At 41.8% G+C, this 17,526-nt stretch overlaps 2 protein-coding genes across 2 annotated transcripts in view; one reads left to right on the top strand and one right to left on the bottom strand.

Annotated features, from left to right (window-relative positions):
* The window catches only part of LOC112119161 (histamine H2 receptor-like), a 13,570-nt gene extending 6,129 nt beyond the window's left edge, over nucleotides 1-7,441 (top strand). The window contains exons 2-3 of the mRNA XM_024217731.1: nucleotides 3,870-4,046; nucleotides 6,739-7,441. Of these exons, the coding sequence (XP_024073499.1) occupies nucleotides 3,870-4,046; nucleotides 6,739-7,441 (880 nt within the window). The remainder of the gene's footprint in view (nucleotides 1-3,869; nucleotides 4,047-6,738) is intronic.
* A 2,429-nt stretch (nucleotides 7,442-9,870) lies between these two features.
* EIF2AK3 (eukaryotic translation initiation factor 2 alpha kinase 3) overlaps nucleotides 9,871-17,526 on the bottom strand; it is a 66,977-nt gene continuing 59,321 nt past the window's right edge. The window contains exons 14-17 of the mRNA XM_026648112.2: nucleotides 16,069-16,236; nucleotides 15,148-15,249; nucleotides 12,212-12,274; nucleotides 9,871-11,046 (exon numbers count right to left, since the gene is read on the bottom strand). Of these exons, the coding sequence (XP_026503897.1) occupies nucleotides 10,870-11,046; nucleotides 12,212-12,274; nucleotides 15,148-15,249; nucleotides 16,069-16,236 (510 nt within the window). The 3' untranslated portion in view covers nucleotides 9,871-10,869. The remainder of the gene's footprint in view (nucleotides 11,047-12,211; nucleotides 12,275-15,147; nucleotides 15,250-16,068; nucleotides 16,237-17,526) is intronic.

Here is a 17,526-nt window from a genome sequence, read left to right on the forward strand (position 1 = left end):
CCAGAGCCGGCCCTGGTGGTTGACTAGAGCTACTCGCAGTGCCTAGAGTTAAGCATGTGCATAAGTCTTTGCAATATTGGGGCTTAAAAGACAGGTTCTGCCATCTGTACATTGGGTAGTACCTTGTTGCACAAATTCTCTTACTGAAATCAATGAGGCTACTTGTGGAGTAAGGTACTATTCTGTGAGCAAAGTTGGCAATCAGCCCCTAATTCTTCTCTCCATGTCCACTAGTGCCTACTAGGACTGACTAGAAAATGGAATTTCTATTCTGTGGGAAATTCTGAGATTTCCACATTTGTTTTTTTTCCAAATCAGAATGAAAAGACCAGATTTCTCATGGAATGAAAATTCCAAAAGATTCCAATTTAAAATAATCAAAATGTTCTGTTTTAATAAGGTAAAAATGTTTCATTCTGATAATGTGGAAACATTATAATAAATATATATATTAAATGTACAAGTTAAACAAAATGAATTCAAATGATAGTCAAAATGAAGCATTTTATCTTAAGGGAACAAAACATTTCAACATTATCAAAATGATTCGTTTTGGCTCTTTTCTCTATCAGAAATGTTGTCAAAATTGACGTTTCAGGAAAAGATTTCAATTTCTACAAAATTGCATTTTCAGGAGGGAAAACTGTTACATCGAAAAATTTTCAACCAGCACTAGCATCTACCCCTGTCTGGATGCTTCTCCTCTTGTTAATAGGAACATTTCAGGGAATGTTAACAGCATATGTGTAACATAGAGATTGGATACTCTCAATCTCATATTATTCCTTCATTAATGGCACCTAATATTTGGTGCTCGGTAGTGAATGGACAGGCTGTGCTGATGTCACTGTTGATATCATCATAACACCTTTATTCTTTAGAAAAAGGTGAAATTAGAGGGAAACAACAGTTGGGTCAGCAAATCCATCACCCTGCCATACAGGATTCCCAAGAGCCTGAGCTCTTTGTCCAGTTTAAACATCTCAAGAGAGGGAGCTTTATAGCACTTCTCATAAAGTTGGGGAGTTTCTCATGATGTCTTTAGCCAAAATGTCATCTCCCCAACTCTTGTGTGGTTTGTATGGTGCTTGCCTGCTGCCCTCCACCCCACACATGGCTAGATCTCAGGGGTGATGTACACCTCTACCCCGATATAATGCGACCCGATATAACACGAATTCGGATATAACGCGGTAAAGCAGTGCTCCGGGGAGGCGGGGCTGCGCACTCCGGTGGATCAAAGCAAGTTCAATATAACGCGGTTTCACCTATAACGCGGCAAGATTTTTTGGCTCCCGAGGACAGCGTTATATCGAGGTAGAGGTATATATGTGTACTTTGCAGAGCGCTTTGGCATGAAACACACTTGATTTCTTTTTAAAACTCCGGCTTGCCAGGTCACTTAATTTTAAGCCCATTGTATGACCCTAAATGCATCTATTTTAAATCAGAATGGTTCCTCCTGTGTAAAAAGCTTTAGGAGATTATTGGTGTCTAGAGAGTGTGCATGTTATCTATTCGGCTGACTGGTTAGGGCACTCTGTTTGGCTGTAGGAGATGCAGGTTCTAGTTCCTGCTCTGCTACAAAGTGGAAGATGTCCAGCAGGAAAGATGTGAGGTTGAGAGCATACCTTCAGGAGTTGGGCCCCTGGGCCGAGGTAGGCAGGGGAATGCCTACTTCAAAAATCCTGCTTCAGGGCAACCAGGGAACTGGCTTGCACTAGGGCTCTGAGCAGGTCATTAGAGGTGGGGAGGCATCAGGACTCAAGCAGCTTTGCAAATACTGATTGGCAGCAGCTCAGAGAATCAGGAGCTAAGTGGCTGCTGAGCAGTGATTTTGAGAATGTCACCAGAACGTTGGATTTAGGCCCCTAACTACCTTTGTGAATCTGTCCCATCATCTGTAAAAAGGGGATAACAGCCCTTCCCTACCTCACAGGGGTGTTGTGAGGATAAATGTTATACACTGGGAGGTGCTCAAATACTACTGTAATGGGGCCATATAAGAAAACACACAGAGCTCCCGCTAACTCCTCAGATAAATGTTTGTACAACATCCCCTGGAACAAGGCTCTGGTACTGACCGGGGCCTCTAGCTCACACTGATGCACAGATCATAGAATCATAGAATATCAGGGTTGGAAGGGACCTCAGGAGGTCATCTAGTCTAGTCCAACCCCCTGCTCAGAGCAGGACCCCAGACAGATTTTTGCCCCAGGTCCCTAAATGGCCCTCTCAAGGATTGAACTCACAACCCTGGGTTTAGCAGGCCAATGCTCAAACCAAGATGCTAATACAGTGAGTGCCATTACCATTCTGAAGTGGCAGAACAATTGTAACCTGTAAAAGTAGTTTTAATTAATACTAATGAAATTAGTTAAACCAAACCCAAGCATTTAAAAAAAGCATTATATATAGATTTTATTCCTTTCCTCTTTCTAGCCAGCAGAGCTGAAAGAACTCCAATAGGGTTAGAGCAACTGCTGTGGTTTTAGTACTAAGAGACTATGAAGCTATATAGTTGCAGGGAAGGAGAAGGGAATTAATTCGCGCAAAGGCAGTGCCTTGTTCACTGTGTTACATAAAGTCCAAGAGAAAGTTACTGCAGAAGCCAAAGACTTATATAAAACTGGTAAAAGTAGGAAGAAGCAAATTGCAGCCAGGTAAATGCTATAGCATCGCAGATTACACAGCCCGTTGTACTCCTGCCTCAAGCTTCCTGACTGGTTACTCATTTGTTACTGTTTCTCTGACTTTGTTGGTAATATTTTGGTACAGGTGAGTGGTTTTCACTGGCTTACTTGCCTCCGTGAGTCATTTATAGGCTAAATAACATGAGAACTGGGGTTCTCATATGAATCCAATTATCCAGAAGCTAAAATGCATGAGATCTGAAGAGGCAGACCAGATGGGAAGTACCAAAGATGCTTGGAACATTGGAGGAGGGAAGCTATTCCAAGCCCAGGAACTGAAATAGCGTGAGAAGACTATGCAGTTCAATTTTTATTAAATCACAGATGACATCTGTCTTTGTCAAATACAAAAAGAAAAACATACACAATCTAAAACAGCACCATCCAGATAATACATCAAAATGTCAGTTAGAACATAATATAAACTCTCTTCTTCAGCATAGTACAAAAAGGGCAAAATTTGCCACTGAGTTGATTACTGCCGGTGGCTGAGAAAAAAATTAAGACATTATCTTTTGGGATGATGATAAAAAAAAAGTGTTTTTATACAAAAGAGGCAAAATCCAGCATGCTGAAAAATTCTACAGTGCAAAAGATGAGGTTAATCTTCCAATGCTCCAGATTTAGATGGGCAAAAATGAAGATGTGAAGGAAATTTTCCATATCTATCCGTAAGGACAGCCGTTTCCATGGTTTGGCATCTTAAAATACATGCCTTACATAAGTGAGGATTTGATCACTCATTCAAAAAGAGTTCAAAAATATGAGCTGTTGTGAAGACTAGCTCGCTTGTTTTGGTTCCATAAGTGTCTTCTTGAGACACTGAAAAAGCCAGTGACAAACATAATATATGAAAATACTAATAAATTAGAGATGATCTGCACTAAAACTGCAACCATGCCAAGGGATTCCATTAAAACAGTGTTCCAGCTGGTAGGGACTGTAGCTATGTCCCATATCAGGCTAAAGCCTTGGGCATCAAACTTGGGGATTACTCCAATTTGCCTCCTAACAAAATTTCAATGTATCTCAATTGAAGTCGCCATATTTTCACTAATCTTGCCAACAGGGTACGACGTTAACTTGGGTCAATAGGCTTCTCCATAGCAGAAAAATAAATAATCACTCTTCAATTGTAACAATATATTGTGCTCTCTCTCTCTTTCCACCCCACAGCATAATTTATGAGGTGACGGGGATGTGGCTATTCGGGAGGCTGTTCTGTAAAGTGTGGATCTCTTTTGATGTCATGTTCTGCACGGCGTCCATTGTCACATTGTGCTTTATCAGTCTGGATAGATATTGCTCCGTGGTGACCCCCTATCATTATTCAATGAGGATGTCACGTCGAAGGCGAGTATACTTCTCAAAAGATCGTAGAAATGGAGTGAGGTTTTAGGATCTGTCAGACATTCCATCATCAGTCCCAATTCCAGGATTTAACAACTATCATTAAACATCCCTGGAGGGCTAACTTGGGCAGATTGTCATCTCTGCTCTGACACCTGAAATTCAAATAGGAGCTAAGCACTGCACACATTAAGAAAGAATAATTTAAGATCAAGAATTGAGAGGAAGACTTATCCAGTGGTTAGGGTGCTAGCAAGGGACTTGGGAAAGCCTGACTTGATTTCCTGCTCTGCCACAGACTTCCTGTGTGACCTTAGGCAAGTCACTTAGTCTGTGTGTCGCAGTTCCCCCATCTATAAGATCATAGCGCTGCCCTGCCTCACAGATGTGTGTTGTGAGGCTAAAGAAAGACTGTGAGGCAGTCAAATACTACAGTAATGGAGACCATACAAGTACCTAGACACAGGCTATCAAGTCTCATATTCTAAAATAGTATCTATGTAATAAGATCCCAGGATTGTCACTCTGAAGCCTAGAATGTCTGTACAGTGTGAAGTGATGGAAACAGCAACAGGCATGGCTGAGAGCTCTTTTTGTTTAGAATATCACCAGGTTCAGTCACCACTGGGGTTCACTGTCATCGCTGTCCAATTTTTAAGTTCTCAGACATTTTGATGTTATGAATTACACCCATGTACAGCTACAGTAAGGCATGTACTCCATGCCAAGAGTCCTAAACCATTGTGATCTCAGAGGTAACAACCAATCACCACCCTCACTCTACAGCTAATTTGCATGCAACACTTTCATTGGTTGTGAGGGAGACTGCACAGATGGTGGATTAGTTGGCCCAAATGCCACACCTGTGTGACAGGACAGGCTTTCAGCTACGAGTTTATTTATATTTAACTCCCTATAGGGCTAATTTTTGAGTGCCTAAATCCTTCAGAGTTTTTACTCAGATGTGGAACACACCCTTCCTATGGACCATGACAGTTCCAGATGAGCCATTCGCAGCCACCACCCAAAATCTGATCCGTATTTGATAAGCAGCCCTTTGCACCATTTAAAGAGCCCTACTTTTGTGCTTTTTTGGTGTGGAGGATGCGGTAAAATATAAATAACCCCATGGCTGACCTGGCCTGCATGCACGTCTATGAATGCCCCTTTTGAATTAAGAACATGTTGCAAAATTATTTGGCTAGTAGTGAGTTTTAGGTAGTGGTACAGGCTTCATACACACCTGCAGGCACAAGGGAGTCAGTGTGCCCACCTACATGTTTCAGGAGGTAGCTATGCCCAGGAAAATGTAGGTAGTAGGACCCTCCGAAAAACACAAGAATGGCCATACTGGGTCAGCCCAATGATCTATCAAGCCCAGCATCCTGTCTTCTGACAGTGGCCAGTGCTAGACGTTTCAGAGGGAATGAACAGAACAGGGCAATTTAGAGTGATCCATCCCCCATCATGCAGTTCCAGTATCTGGCAATCAGAGGTTTAGGGACACCTGGAGCATGAAGTTCCCATCCCTGACCATCTTGGAGGATAGGTCCATCAATGACTATTAGCCATGAAATTATCTAAGTCTTCTTTGAACTCAGTTATACTTTTGGCCTTCACAACATCCCCTGGCAATGAGTTCCAAAGGTTAACTGTGCAGTGTGTGAGGAAGTACTTCCTTATGTTTGGTGTAGACCTACTGCCTATACATTTCATTGGGTGACCCCTGGTTCTGGTGTTATGTGAAAGGGTAAATAACACTTCCTCATTCACTTTCTCCACTTCAGGCACAATTTTGTAGCCCTCTGTCAGATTCCCCCCTTGAATCATCTCTTTTCCAAGTTGAGCCGTCCCAGTCTTTTAAATCTCTCCTCATACAGAAGCTGTTCCAGTCCTCTAATCATTTTCATTGCCCTTCTCAGTACCTTTTGCAATTCTAACATATCTTTTCTGAGATGGGATGACTAGAACTGGATGTAGTATTCAAGGTGTGGGCATGTCATGGATTTACCCTCACCATCCTAACCCAGGAGTTCCAGTGGTGAGGGCAGGTTTAAGCTCCTACCAGTGTTCCATAGGAAACCCACAGGAGAGGGCTGCTGGGACACTTTAGGTAAGTGAGACTTTCCAGGTGCCCTAGCCTTGCCCTCTGCAGCCAGCAATTGAGTTGCATCACTCTCTAGCAAGATAAGAGCTCTAGCTAATAGTATGGCTGCATGTGTCCATTTAAAAAAAAAAATCATAAATCTAGATGGGAAATTAGGGAGTGGGCCTGAGGGCCCCCTGCTAAGCTGTGGCAAAGGGTTGCAAAGTTTGGGCATCACGTCTTAAAAGCGTAAAATGACTATCACCTCCTGACCCTACAACTGGTTGGAAATTTTAAAATGTTTCAATACTCTAACAGAAAATATTCCCTGAAACAATGTTTCCCCCTATTTTCCCAAACAGTTCTATCGGTCCCTGACACACAGACTGGCCTAAACCTAAACCTAATCCAAATAACCCAGACTTTGGAAATGTTCAAATTTGGACCAAAACATTGCGTCTCAGGCTTCTCTATACTTACCTCTTCAGAAGCATTGACTAATCTCCACCACACACCTGTGGAGTATCATTAGTGTCAGCTGTTTTCAAAGGAAGATCTCAGAATAACTTGTGCTCCCAAGTTTTTACCTTCCTGCTCTTCCATTTGCAGGTGCATCATAATGACCTGCATGGTCTGGGTATACTCCTCCCTCATTTCCTTCCTACCAGTCATGCAAGGCTGGAATGAGATACCTGGTGTAGATTTTGATGCTGGCAAAGAGTGCATCTTTGTCACCAACTGGACTTTTGCCATCGTAGCTTCTGCCCTGGCATTTTTTGTCCCGTTCATGATTATGTGCAGCATGTATTTCTTCATCTACCGAGCATCACGACTCAAGGCCACCCGCATCATGTCTCAGTCCCTTGAAATTCACTACCATCCCAACAGCAAGAGGCAGAACAACCTGCAGCTGGAAAACAAAGCCACTCGGACAATTAGCATCATCATCTCAGTCTTCATATTGTGCTGGTTACCCTACTTTGTTCTGAATGTATGGCTAGCTGCTAAAGGTACCAATTCCACCAGCGCAGTCCTGGTGGATGCCTTCAAGATCATAACTTGGTTAGGTTATTGCAATTCTACTATCAACCCCATGCTCTACGCCTTTCTGAATCGGGACTTTCAACGGGCTCTGAAGAAGCTGTTCATCTGCAGGCGCAGGTCTCAGGTGGATATTGGAGAAGATATGGTTTCAATAGCCACCTTTTCCAAGACTGCTCAAGACCCAGAATACAGCATTAAAGTCCCAATGCCTGCTGGAGCACTGAAGAGCAAGCATAAACAAAGTTCTGGGTTACTTGTTGCAGGATGAGACAGATGAAGAGCGTATGGTGACTGGTGTGTATTTTTTTTCCGGGAGGGGGGGTTGTCTATTAATTGAAAATTTTTTTTGGAAGAGATTGGGTGCAAGATTACAAATGTATTTTTATTTTGGCTGTAATCTGTGTGAAATGTGAGCACGACAGAGTGATGCCATATTGTCCTTTCATCTTCCTTTGTGCTGTGAACAAAATTAGTAGCACTTTCCGGAAGAACAGCAAAGGACCTTGATCTTGCAGCTGAGTTGTCATAACCAATTGGCTAGTTTCCCATTAAAAAACTATTATGCTATATATAAATAGCAGAAAAGTTTCCTGTGAATGATTCAGCCTTCATGTTGAAAGAGTAGGCGTGAAAACATGAATTGTGCTCCCTGAGCTTTTAGCCGGGTGTACTCTACAATTGAGTAGGATACGTGCTAAGGGCAATTCAATACAGCCCTGGTCCTGCAAAAGGCTCAACATTACTTGCACGTTTTCAATGGGACTACTTGTGAATAAAGTTCATCATGCACAGAGGCGCTGGTAGGCTCTAACCTATGAATGAAATTCACTCATGTGCAGAGAGACAGCACAAGACCCAGCCACCAGTGACCTCAGAGGTGCCTAGATCTTGTGCTGGCTCTCTGCACCGTGGTAGATTTCACCCCAATTTTCTTCAGAAATAAGTGTGTAGTTGCAAAGCTTATAAACTTTCCACTCTAAGTCTGAGAGATTTAAAATAAGTGATTCATCAACAGCAAGTGCAGACAGATAGGAGAGGTGTTCGTGTACACGAAGTGTGTGTTCAGTTTGTAAAATCAAATAGTGTTGATTCCAGGCAGTGACGGTCTGTGCTTTTTCCACAAGGAGTCTTGTCATTTAATGTATAAAAGGAACTTGCTGTGTCCCAGGCCTTTGGAAGGCTGCCCAACCAAATACGACAAGTATGGAAACCTTTATCATTCTATAGAATTTGTAGAGCCCCTGTTGTCCAAGATGTTCTAAGTGGTCTACAATTGTCTAAAAAAGCTGCACAGGACACTGGAGAAGCAGGTAAGGAATATAAAAAAAATCACTTATCCTACCACTACAACGCCACAGAAACCTCTGGTATGGAGTTCAGCAGCTCAACAGTACAACATTAACAACTGTAGAAGGAAGTGGGGGGGATGGGAGGAGGAGGGATTCACCCGAGTTTGAATGTGACCAGACATTGTATAACAACACCACCCTGCTGATGAGAGGTGAAGCATACTGTGGCTCAGGGGTGGCGGAGAGAAACTCCCCCTGTGCCTACTCAGTCTGACTGTGAAGCTAGGTAAATCTCTCAAGGCAGGCAGTACGTGATCCCTCCTGTTTTGACTCGGCTATAGTCTGGCTCCAGAATACCCTGAATCGGTTTGCATTTTTCAACACAGCAGCCTCCTGAAGGCAATCTGGCTTCATCAGGCAACCCACCATCCAGAACACTTCCACTGGCTGGAAGCTACGAAGAAGGACCTTTTAGGGTATGTCTACACTGCAATTAAACACCCGCAGCTGGCTTGGTCAGCTGACTCAGGTTCCCGGGGCTTGGACTATGGGGCTGTTTAACTGAGGTGTAGATGCTCAGGCAGGAACCTGGGCTCTAAGACCCTCCCTGCTTGTGAGGTCCCAGAGCCTGGGCTCCAGCCCAAGTCCGAATGTCTACACCACAATTGTACAGCCCTGCAGCCCAAGCCCAATGAGCCCGAGTCAGTTGATATGGGCCAGCTGCAAATGTTTAATTGCTGTGAAGACATATCCTTAGAGACTACTGTTACCATGACATAAAATTGCACTTCAGTCAGATGCTGCAGTCAATTGGATTCAGTGACAGACCTTTGACACTCCTATGGTCTATAGTATACCAACCTGACTCACTCAGAGGTCTTAACTAGAAGTGCATTTTGTGGAATAGGGAGGGGGTTAAAGAGATGAAAAAAGTCCTCATCAAGGACTAGGACTTCAAAAGATATCAGACAAGCCTGTGAGTTACTGGAGTGCAGAACAAAAGCACCAACACAAAAAAAATGTTTAGTATTAAAATTATTTCCCCCCCCCCCCCAAGAAAGCTAAAAATATTTTCTTCAAACTTCCCCAATACACTCATCTCTAGACTAAGACCAGTCTTCAGAAATTTCAGGACAAAGGTTAATTCTCCTAAGAGAAAGTCTCAGTGTCTGTCTCCTTCTCGTGTGGCCCCTCCATCAACCGGTATTTTAGCACGGTTGAAAGTCCCACCTCAGTCTTATAAGTTAGTAAGAATCAAACTTGTCACAGTGCAGACTATAAAACTGAACTTGGCTCAAAAGTAAAACAAGTTGGAGGACTGGCTTTTCTATCCTCTTCAGCCCATGTAAACGTGCCATCAGGGTTGCTTATTGTGTACAGATTTTGTTTTTAAAGAAAAGCAACTATAAAGCTTTAAATAAAAAACTTTATTAAATCATTTAGACTTGAAAGAAGTCACAATAATTAATGCACTTCACAACTGTAGTAAGTGCATTCTGTACACCACCAACCCAAATGGATTGATTCTGCATTTTATAAATAAAAAAACATATTTACAATGAATAAAAGCTTCGTATTAGGCAGTTAAATTAGCAGATTACACAAACGCCTACACTTGATTTAGAAAAGTACAAATCTACAGTATTACATAATATACTTATGACTTAATTAGGTTTAAAAATTCCAGAATTTCAAGATTTTGATATATGCTTAATTTCTTACTATGGCTCTTCATAACAATATCTATAACCTTTTTTCGGGAGCGGGGGACAAAAACCTCCTTTTGCCCTCTACAGGCTTGCTAGTACAAAACACATTCCCTAAAATCTACTATGGTGTGGAAATACAATCCACCAGTTCTTCTAAAGACAGGCTATGAATAGTGATCATATGTACACCTGTGATACTTTTACTTTAAAAATAGTGCAGATTCCCAGTTTACCCACCAGGGACAAAAATGGAGTCATGATTTTTCAAAGTTTCAAGATCACCTTCATTTCTCCAGAGAGCAAGTGATCAGGGAATATATTCATCAGGTTTAGAGATTAATTTATTCTATAAAAATACAGCATTTTAATTCCATTTACATATAACAGATCTCTCCAGTTTCCCCCGACAGCTAACATTTACAATATCCAAACAAAATGTAAGCAGTGTGCTGGACCAACCAACCTATGAGGATCAAGGTAGAAAGAGCAATGGAATGCAAAAAGTTTAGTTACTGGCTTTCATCGGGTCATCTAACAATAGTGAACAAGATTAACTGAGCTCAATCCAACGTGTTTTCTACATAACTTGAGAAATAGAGAACAACTGTTTCAGAGATCAACATTACGTGACAGAGGTTCCGGCCTGCTGAATAATCACTTTGAGACGTGTTGAGTATACTCAGGATAATTGTGCCCAATTATTTGCTTGGTTGTCTTGAATGCTTAATTCCAGAGGAACTCATTGTCCGTGACCTCTGCCTAAGCAGTGATTTTGCTGGGAGTTCTAAGTCTTCAAATAAAGGGTTTTCTATGATGTCTTCTGCCTCTGGTCTTTCAGTGGGACTTGGAGAGAGCATGTGTTTTACCATAGCGTACTAGAAGAAAACAAATTATGTGCTATGTGACATTTCAGACAACAAAACTATTTTCAAATGGCAGTGTCATTTAATGTTCTAGCTTTAGTTTTAGATGCACGAACAACTAGAAGACACCCCAAAATGCTTTTCTAGCAATTTGTTCATTAATCCTTTGGCACAGTGGTTGGGAGTACATAAAAGGCCTGAAATCTGGATGCACAGTGACATCAGACTGACCTTTATGTCTAAAGGATTAAAGGTCCACTTGTCTAGTCAAATCTGGCCCAAGATCTTTTAATAAAGCAAAAGAGGAAAAATAATAATTGCACATTTACAAACTCTACAAATCTTGGGCCAAGTTTCCCTTAAGCATGCACTCAATCCTTAGATTTAAGGAACTAAGGCTAGCTAGTCTTAAAGGGAAACTCCAATGTGTCAAAGCATAATATAGGTAGATACATATTGAATAAATATTTTAAATAGTTAAAACTAAATATTTATTGTACCTTCAGAGAAATAAAGCACCTTTAATCTCACTTCAGCTCAGTACTCACAGCAGACCACACCTGTAGAAGTCAGGCTGAAGGAGGCTGATCTAGTCTGAGTACAGGGCTGAAGCAGCCAGAAAAGAAACTGGAAATGTGAGACTCACAATTTCTCATGAAGGGGTTTTGCAAATTAGGACCCTCTTCCTCTGAAGTTATCCAACTACTTTAGAGGGACACAGATTTGACAACCCCAAAATATGGCATGTCATGCCCCATGATATATTTTTGCTTACACAATTTTCCCCTTAAAGAGATCCAACTCTTATTGTTGGTTCCCAAGGGTGTGTGTGTGAATTCACGTGCAGCCCCAGTCTCACTTATCTAGGACTGTTTCCTGCATTACGAATATGGATTTAAAACACGAGGATGGGAAAAGAGATTATGTAAAGTGCATGCTCCTACATTAGCAAAACCATATTATTTTCAACTCATAGCAATTAGACTATATGGGGAAAATGGTATCAGCGTACAGGTTATAGCAGTGTGATTTAAAAATGACTACTCCTTATTTCAGAGGCACAGTAAAGTACCTGAAATAGGAATTTGGTTTAAAAAACAGAATAGCTAAGACTACTTCACTTGTCTTTGACATTCCAGTTACTTTGTAATATAGAACTAAGATCAAATAGATTTACCTCCTGTGCATATTTCTGAGTAAACAAAGGTGGAAACTTCAAACTTCTTACGTCACTTAATGTCTGTAACAATATTAAAAAGAGGTCATTAAACATCTTGCCCATTTAATTATTGTTCTCAAAGTTAAGATACTAACTTAACAAAACTGCACTATGCAAACAAATCAGTCCTGCACAATACTTTTAATACTGCTGATGAACAAGAGAGAAACCTTAGTGTTTATTAAGACTTACGTCATTGGTTAGAATTACTATGCACTTAAATAAACATGGAAGTCGCTGCTTCCCATGGGGCACAGTTTGCACTCAGAGACATGACAGAAGAGTTCGGGGTTTGTAACGCTAAGAAACCCAGCCACTTCCCCATAGTAATGCTTTTGTAGTCCAGCCTAATACTGTCAACAGAGCAGCATTATGGACAGTGTACTGCTAGGGACACTTGGAATCGTCTCTATTACACCTAGGACAGTCAAGATTAAGATCACTGGCTAAAGATCTTAGAAAGCCAAATGGATACTCACACCTACTTCATACCTATGGACAAATGAACAGATTGATTACAAGTTTTATAATTCATCAGAATTAGTTATAATTCATTAGAAACTTAGTTGCCTTTGTGCAACATAACCCATCTCCTTACAGTCCATGTTCACTTCATACCAAAATTGTTGGCTCCCTCTAGTGGAAATATTTTCCCTAGTCAACTATAGTTACAAATCACTACGCTGCTGCAGCTAATAATGAATTTAAATTCCCTAATTTCCAGTACTAATCCATGACCCATTTGAGCATGCCTTAGAAACAGGAGATGCTTTGCATTTGACTTTGTTAAAAAAGGGCCCCATTTGAAGCAATTTGAACACAAAATCTGAAGCTTAAAGTCAGTCAAATATTATTATCCGGGAACCGAGAAGTCTAAACCCCTGATGAGTCATACTGCCGGGTGGTGACTGCCGTTCTAACACGGCCAGGAAAAACAGTTTCATGGAAAAAGGGCACTGAAATCTTGGGATTAAGCAGGGTGTCGTCTGAAGAATCCTGTTCTCTTTGTAGGACTAAATAGATCAGCATTTGGTGTTCTAATTTAGAAGTATCTTGCACTGCCACAGCCCCACATCTGCCTGAGCCCTGCTGCTTTGGTCTCAGGAAGGGGCAGAAGTGACTCTCATGCTCTGAATCCTAAGCTTTCAGTTCCTTGTCTGTTGCCCAGGTTTTATTGGGGGTAAGGCACTACTGTCTAGCTAAGAGTCAGGGAGAGGGCTCTTATTTTTGGCTACTAGTGCTCAATCATGGCTAGTTCAAAGAGCCAGTTGAACAGCCCTTCCTTACCAGCATGACAGGTGAGTGGGAGGAAGTGAGCACAGGATTAGCTAAAATGCCATCCTGAGCAGGATTAGCTGAAGTCAAGGGTCACTGACACACACACACACACACACAAACAAATAAAACACTAAAGAAAATACAGTGAAAACAAAAAACAAGAGAGTTCTCTTCTGATTAGCCATAGACTCATGGAGCTTGTCCAAACAGCCACTCACTGCATGGCAAGTCGGGGTGTAAATCTACAGCACCCCAGCCTGCCGTGCACCAAGTGTCCATGTGGATCCTGCTGCCAGTTCTGTAGGGTGCTTTGATCTACTGCTGGTGCACTGCAGATTTATACCCTGGCTTTCCATGAATGAAATCGTTGTACAGACAAGCCCCTGGAGGTAGGGCTCTGGATGCAGTGTGATTTAGGGTCCTGTTCCCTTGACTGACAGGTTTGCTTCTGCATCCATGGCAGAAAGTGGACAGACAATGATCTTACTTTATGGGCTTCTTGCCTGAGAATGAGAAGGAAAGTGTTCTGGGGGGAATGTGTCCCAGTAAATTTAATGTTACTATTTCACAGTAGAAAAGCAGAAATAGAAGTGGTTTTGGTGACAAGTGACTCAAGTTAAGCAATTACCCTTGCTCTCCTGGGGGCATGTTCATATAGATTATAAAACCCCACAGCTATTAGGACTCCGTACTCAGTGGAGTGCAATACTGTATTAGGAGAGATGCTTTCAGGCCAGACTTATGTTCAGTGGCAGGGCTGTGAGACAAAATTTGAACTACGCCAAAACAGTCCACTTCACAAAGAATTTAAATCCACCATTCGTGTCAATAACTAACCTTGGTGGAAACACAACCACTTGTCCTCTCCTACACAGACCATTATTAACCAAGTGCAGGCAAGGCTCCTTCCCTGGCCCTCATTCTTCTGCTGTGAATGAATTCTCAAGGAGCAAGGAAGGATCTATATGCATTTTTCTAAATTAGATTTTCCTAACAGAACACTGTTAAGTGGGAATTACGATATAACAGACTGTAGCAGGAAAAACCATTAACCTCTCCCCAATTCATGGCTAGTGCAACATGTGAACAACGAGAGTCACCCAATTGCTGGAGAAGTAGACAAGGCTGCTTTAAGGTCAGGAAGTCTACTCTGACTGGACTTCAAAAGCAGGGAAAAAGCAGCAGGAACCTTCCCTGGGTGTTTTGGAGGAAGGGGAGAAGAGAGAGTGGGAGGGATGAAAGGAAGAAGGGTGACATATAGAAAATGGATCCAAGAATTGGGTTTCAACTCAAAAGCTGTAATGAGATCTCTGGGTTCTGGTAAATTCTAGTTCTACAGCTTCCCTTAGATGGCTTTAGAAATGAAGAAATTATGGCCTCATAATTAAGTTGCCCATATTTGCTCTACTATACAAGTCCTGCATACTGCTCCATGTCACTCTGATTCGTGGGTGACACAGAAACAATTCTTTATTACACTGCAACCAACTCTGGCATGTCTTACTGCTATATCGTAATAATCTCATAAAAATATCTGGTAAGCCACTTTCAGACAGTACATTATATACAGAAATGGTGGAATTGAGAATAGTATTTTTGCACAAGAGCATACCTACCCTAACCCGCTCCATCTGAGTATTAAAGGGGTAAAGCAGCTCAAACAGAATCAGTCCCAGAGAGAAGATATCCACTTTGTGTGAATACGTGTTCCCATAAATCTGGAAAATGCAAGATCAGGTTCATGTTACTTTGAGTGTTCTGACAGTATTTATCAGTGCATTTGAAATCACTCTGGAACACACAAAACCCCGTTAAGTTAAATGCACACAATCAGTTCTTTACAGGGCTGAAGAGGGTGATTCGTCAGGCACTATATTCAGGTTCTAACAGTAATGGTCTTTCCTTAGAAGCATAATTGAACACGTTTTACGAGTAATTTTTTTAAAAGTAACACTGAAAATACCAATATCAGATTTCAGTTCATACTGAAATTTTACTTTGATGGGCACAGCATAAGAACCCGAACAGAACTCTGATCACATCAAGTTATAATCCTCCAAACTAAAAAACAGATCAAGGTCCTGCATCCTGGGAATCTGCTATATATTGCCAGGAATAAGGTCATAGTTCCTTCAATTCCTAGGCTAGATTTTCAGTGGGGCCTCAACATGGCTTCCACGTGTACTCACCCAATTTCGCATATGCACTTTTCCAGCACCAACACCTGCATGTGCAGTTGGACTTTTTTTTTTTTTTTAAAAAGCTTGTGTGAACTCCATCACTTGGGTTCACATAAGTCAGTCCTGAAAAGATGTGTGTACAGGCATGTATGTACACAAGTGGATGCCGAACTCCAGTTCTTGATAACCCCAATATCTGAGTATACATATGCAAGGCATGAAGTTGATCCTGACCACTCAATACTTTTCTGGTAGGCGGAAATAAATTAAACAAACTTTAAAAAGATATTACATCTTTTTTCAAGAAGAGAATTAAATCCTTTCATGACACTGCATCGTGCAAGAGAAAAACCTCACCTGTTCTGGGCTCATGTAAAGTTTGGTCCCAACTTGTCCTGTGTGCCTGGCATAAGCTGGCATTGGAGTAAGAACAGATTCTTCCTCCTCATCTTGGTCCATAGCAGTTACCAGGCCAAAGTCCCCAACCTTTACTATATCATCCATTGTGAAAAATATATTGGAAGGCTGGAAAACCAATCAGATGAGAGAAAAAAAGAATTACAAACATGAAACAAAAGCCTTCACCTCCCTATTTACAACAATTCATTCAGGCAGACTATATTAAAGGTGAACTGCAAAATAAAGATCAATTTACTTAACTGAGAATCCCAGCTACCCAGGCAAAGAGCATTCAGCATTAACGGAAGTCTCACTTTCTTTAAATCCCTTTAACTGACAATGGTTGGCTACTGCCTCCCTGTAGAGGGTTGAACACGCTTTACAAATATCTATTGTCAACACCTCTATGAGGGAAACACTCCTGGAGTAAGAGTGGGGGCAACTCAAGGTGCATCTACACGGCACACTTTTCGGCAGCATGTAGTGTGCCTACATGGGACACCCCCCAGCAGGGATGTAAATAGCAGTGTAGACGGTGAAGCACTGCTTACACGAGTAAAGACATGCCTGAAGTCTGTGGGTATGTACCTGGGTATATACTCAATACGGTCTCTACTCACCCAAGCAGTGTCTCCCTGTCTACATTGCTATTTTTAGCAGTGGAGGAGTCTTCTGCTGCCTCCCTGCTGCTGGAGCCTTTCCCCGCCACAGGGAAGTACTCTGGCGGTGGGGAAAAGGCTCTGGCAGGTGGAATGCAGCAGGGAACTGTCTCCTCCCTGCCAGAGCCTTTCACTGACATGTAGCTACATGCCACGGTGTGGACAGAGCCTGCTTTTCACTGCAGCATGTAGCTTGACATACCCTAAACGCTGCCTACATTGGTGTGCAGTGTAGACATAGCCTGAGTCACAGAGAGGTTCCCGATTCCCCCTTGATCACATGGCTGGGTTGGGAATTAAGTCACAAATCAGTGGCTGGGTCAGGAATGGACGTCTGTAGTGCTCACTCCCAGTCCCCTGATCTGACCTGCAGACCACACTCTCTGAGTAGTTTTGACCCAGACTGCAGTACCACTCTTAATCACAACATTACATTATAAACATAATGGAAAGCTGAGAATTAAGTCCATGCTTTCCTACTGATACTATGCTGATTTAACTGCTAGAAAGCCAGACCAGTATATCCACAATGGAACAAAAAGGTAATTCCTGATTTAAAATCTAATCTTTTTATGGTTTATGAATGTAGTAGTGAACTAGTCTCAGCTTTGCCTCAGCCCCAGCTTACTAATTGCCTGAAAACACAATCACTAGCAAGGGCTACTTCTGAATGATAGAGAAATGGAACGATCTCACAAAGAGCAGCTCAGGAGTGGCCTTACAGCTTCTGACCCATAACGACCTTTATGGTGTGTGT

The sequence above is a fragment of the Terrapene carolina genome, unplaced genomic scaffold (genome assembly GCF_002925995.2).
Source record: "Terrapene carolina triunguis isolate 2854851 unplaced genomic scaffold, T_m_triunguis-2.0 Scaffold66, whole genome shotgun sequence".
Lineage (NCBI taxonomy): Eukaryota > Metazoa > Chordata > Testudines > Emydidae > Terrapene > Terrapene triunguis.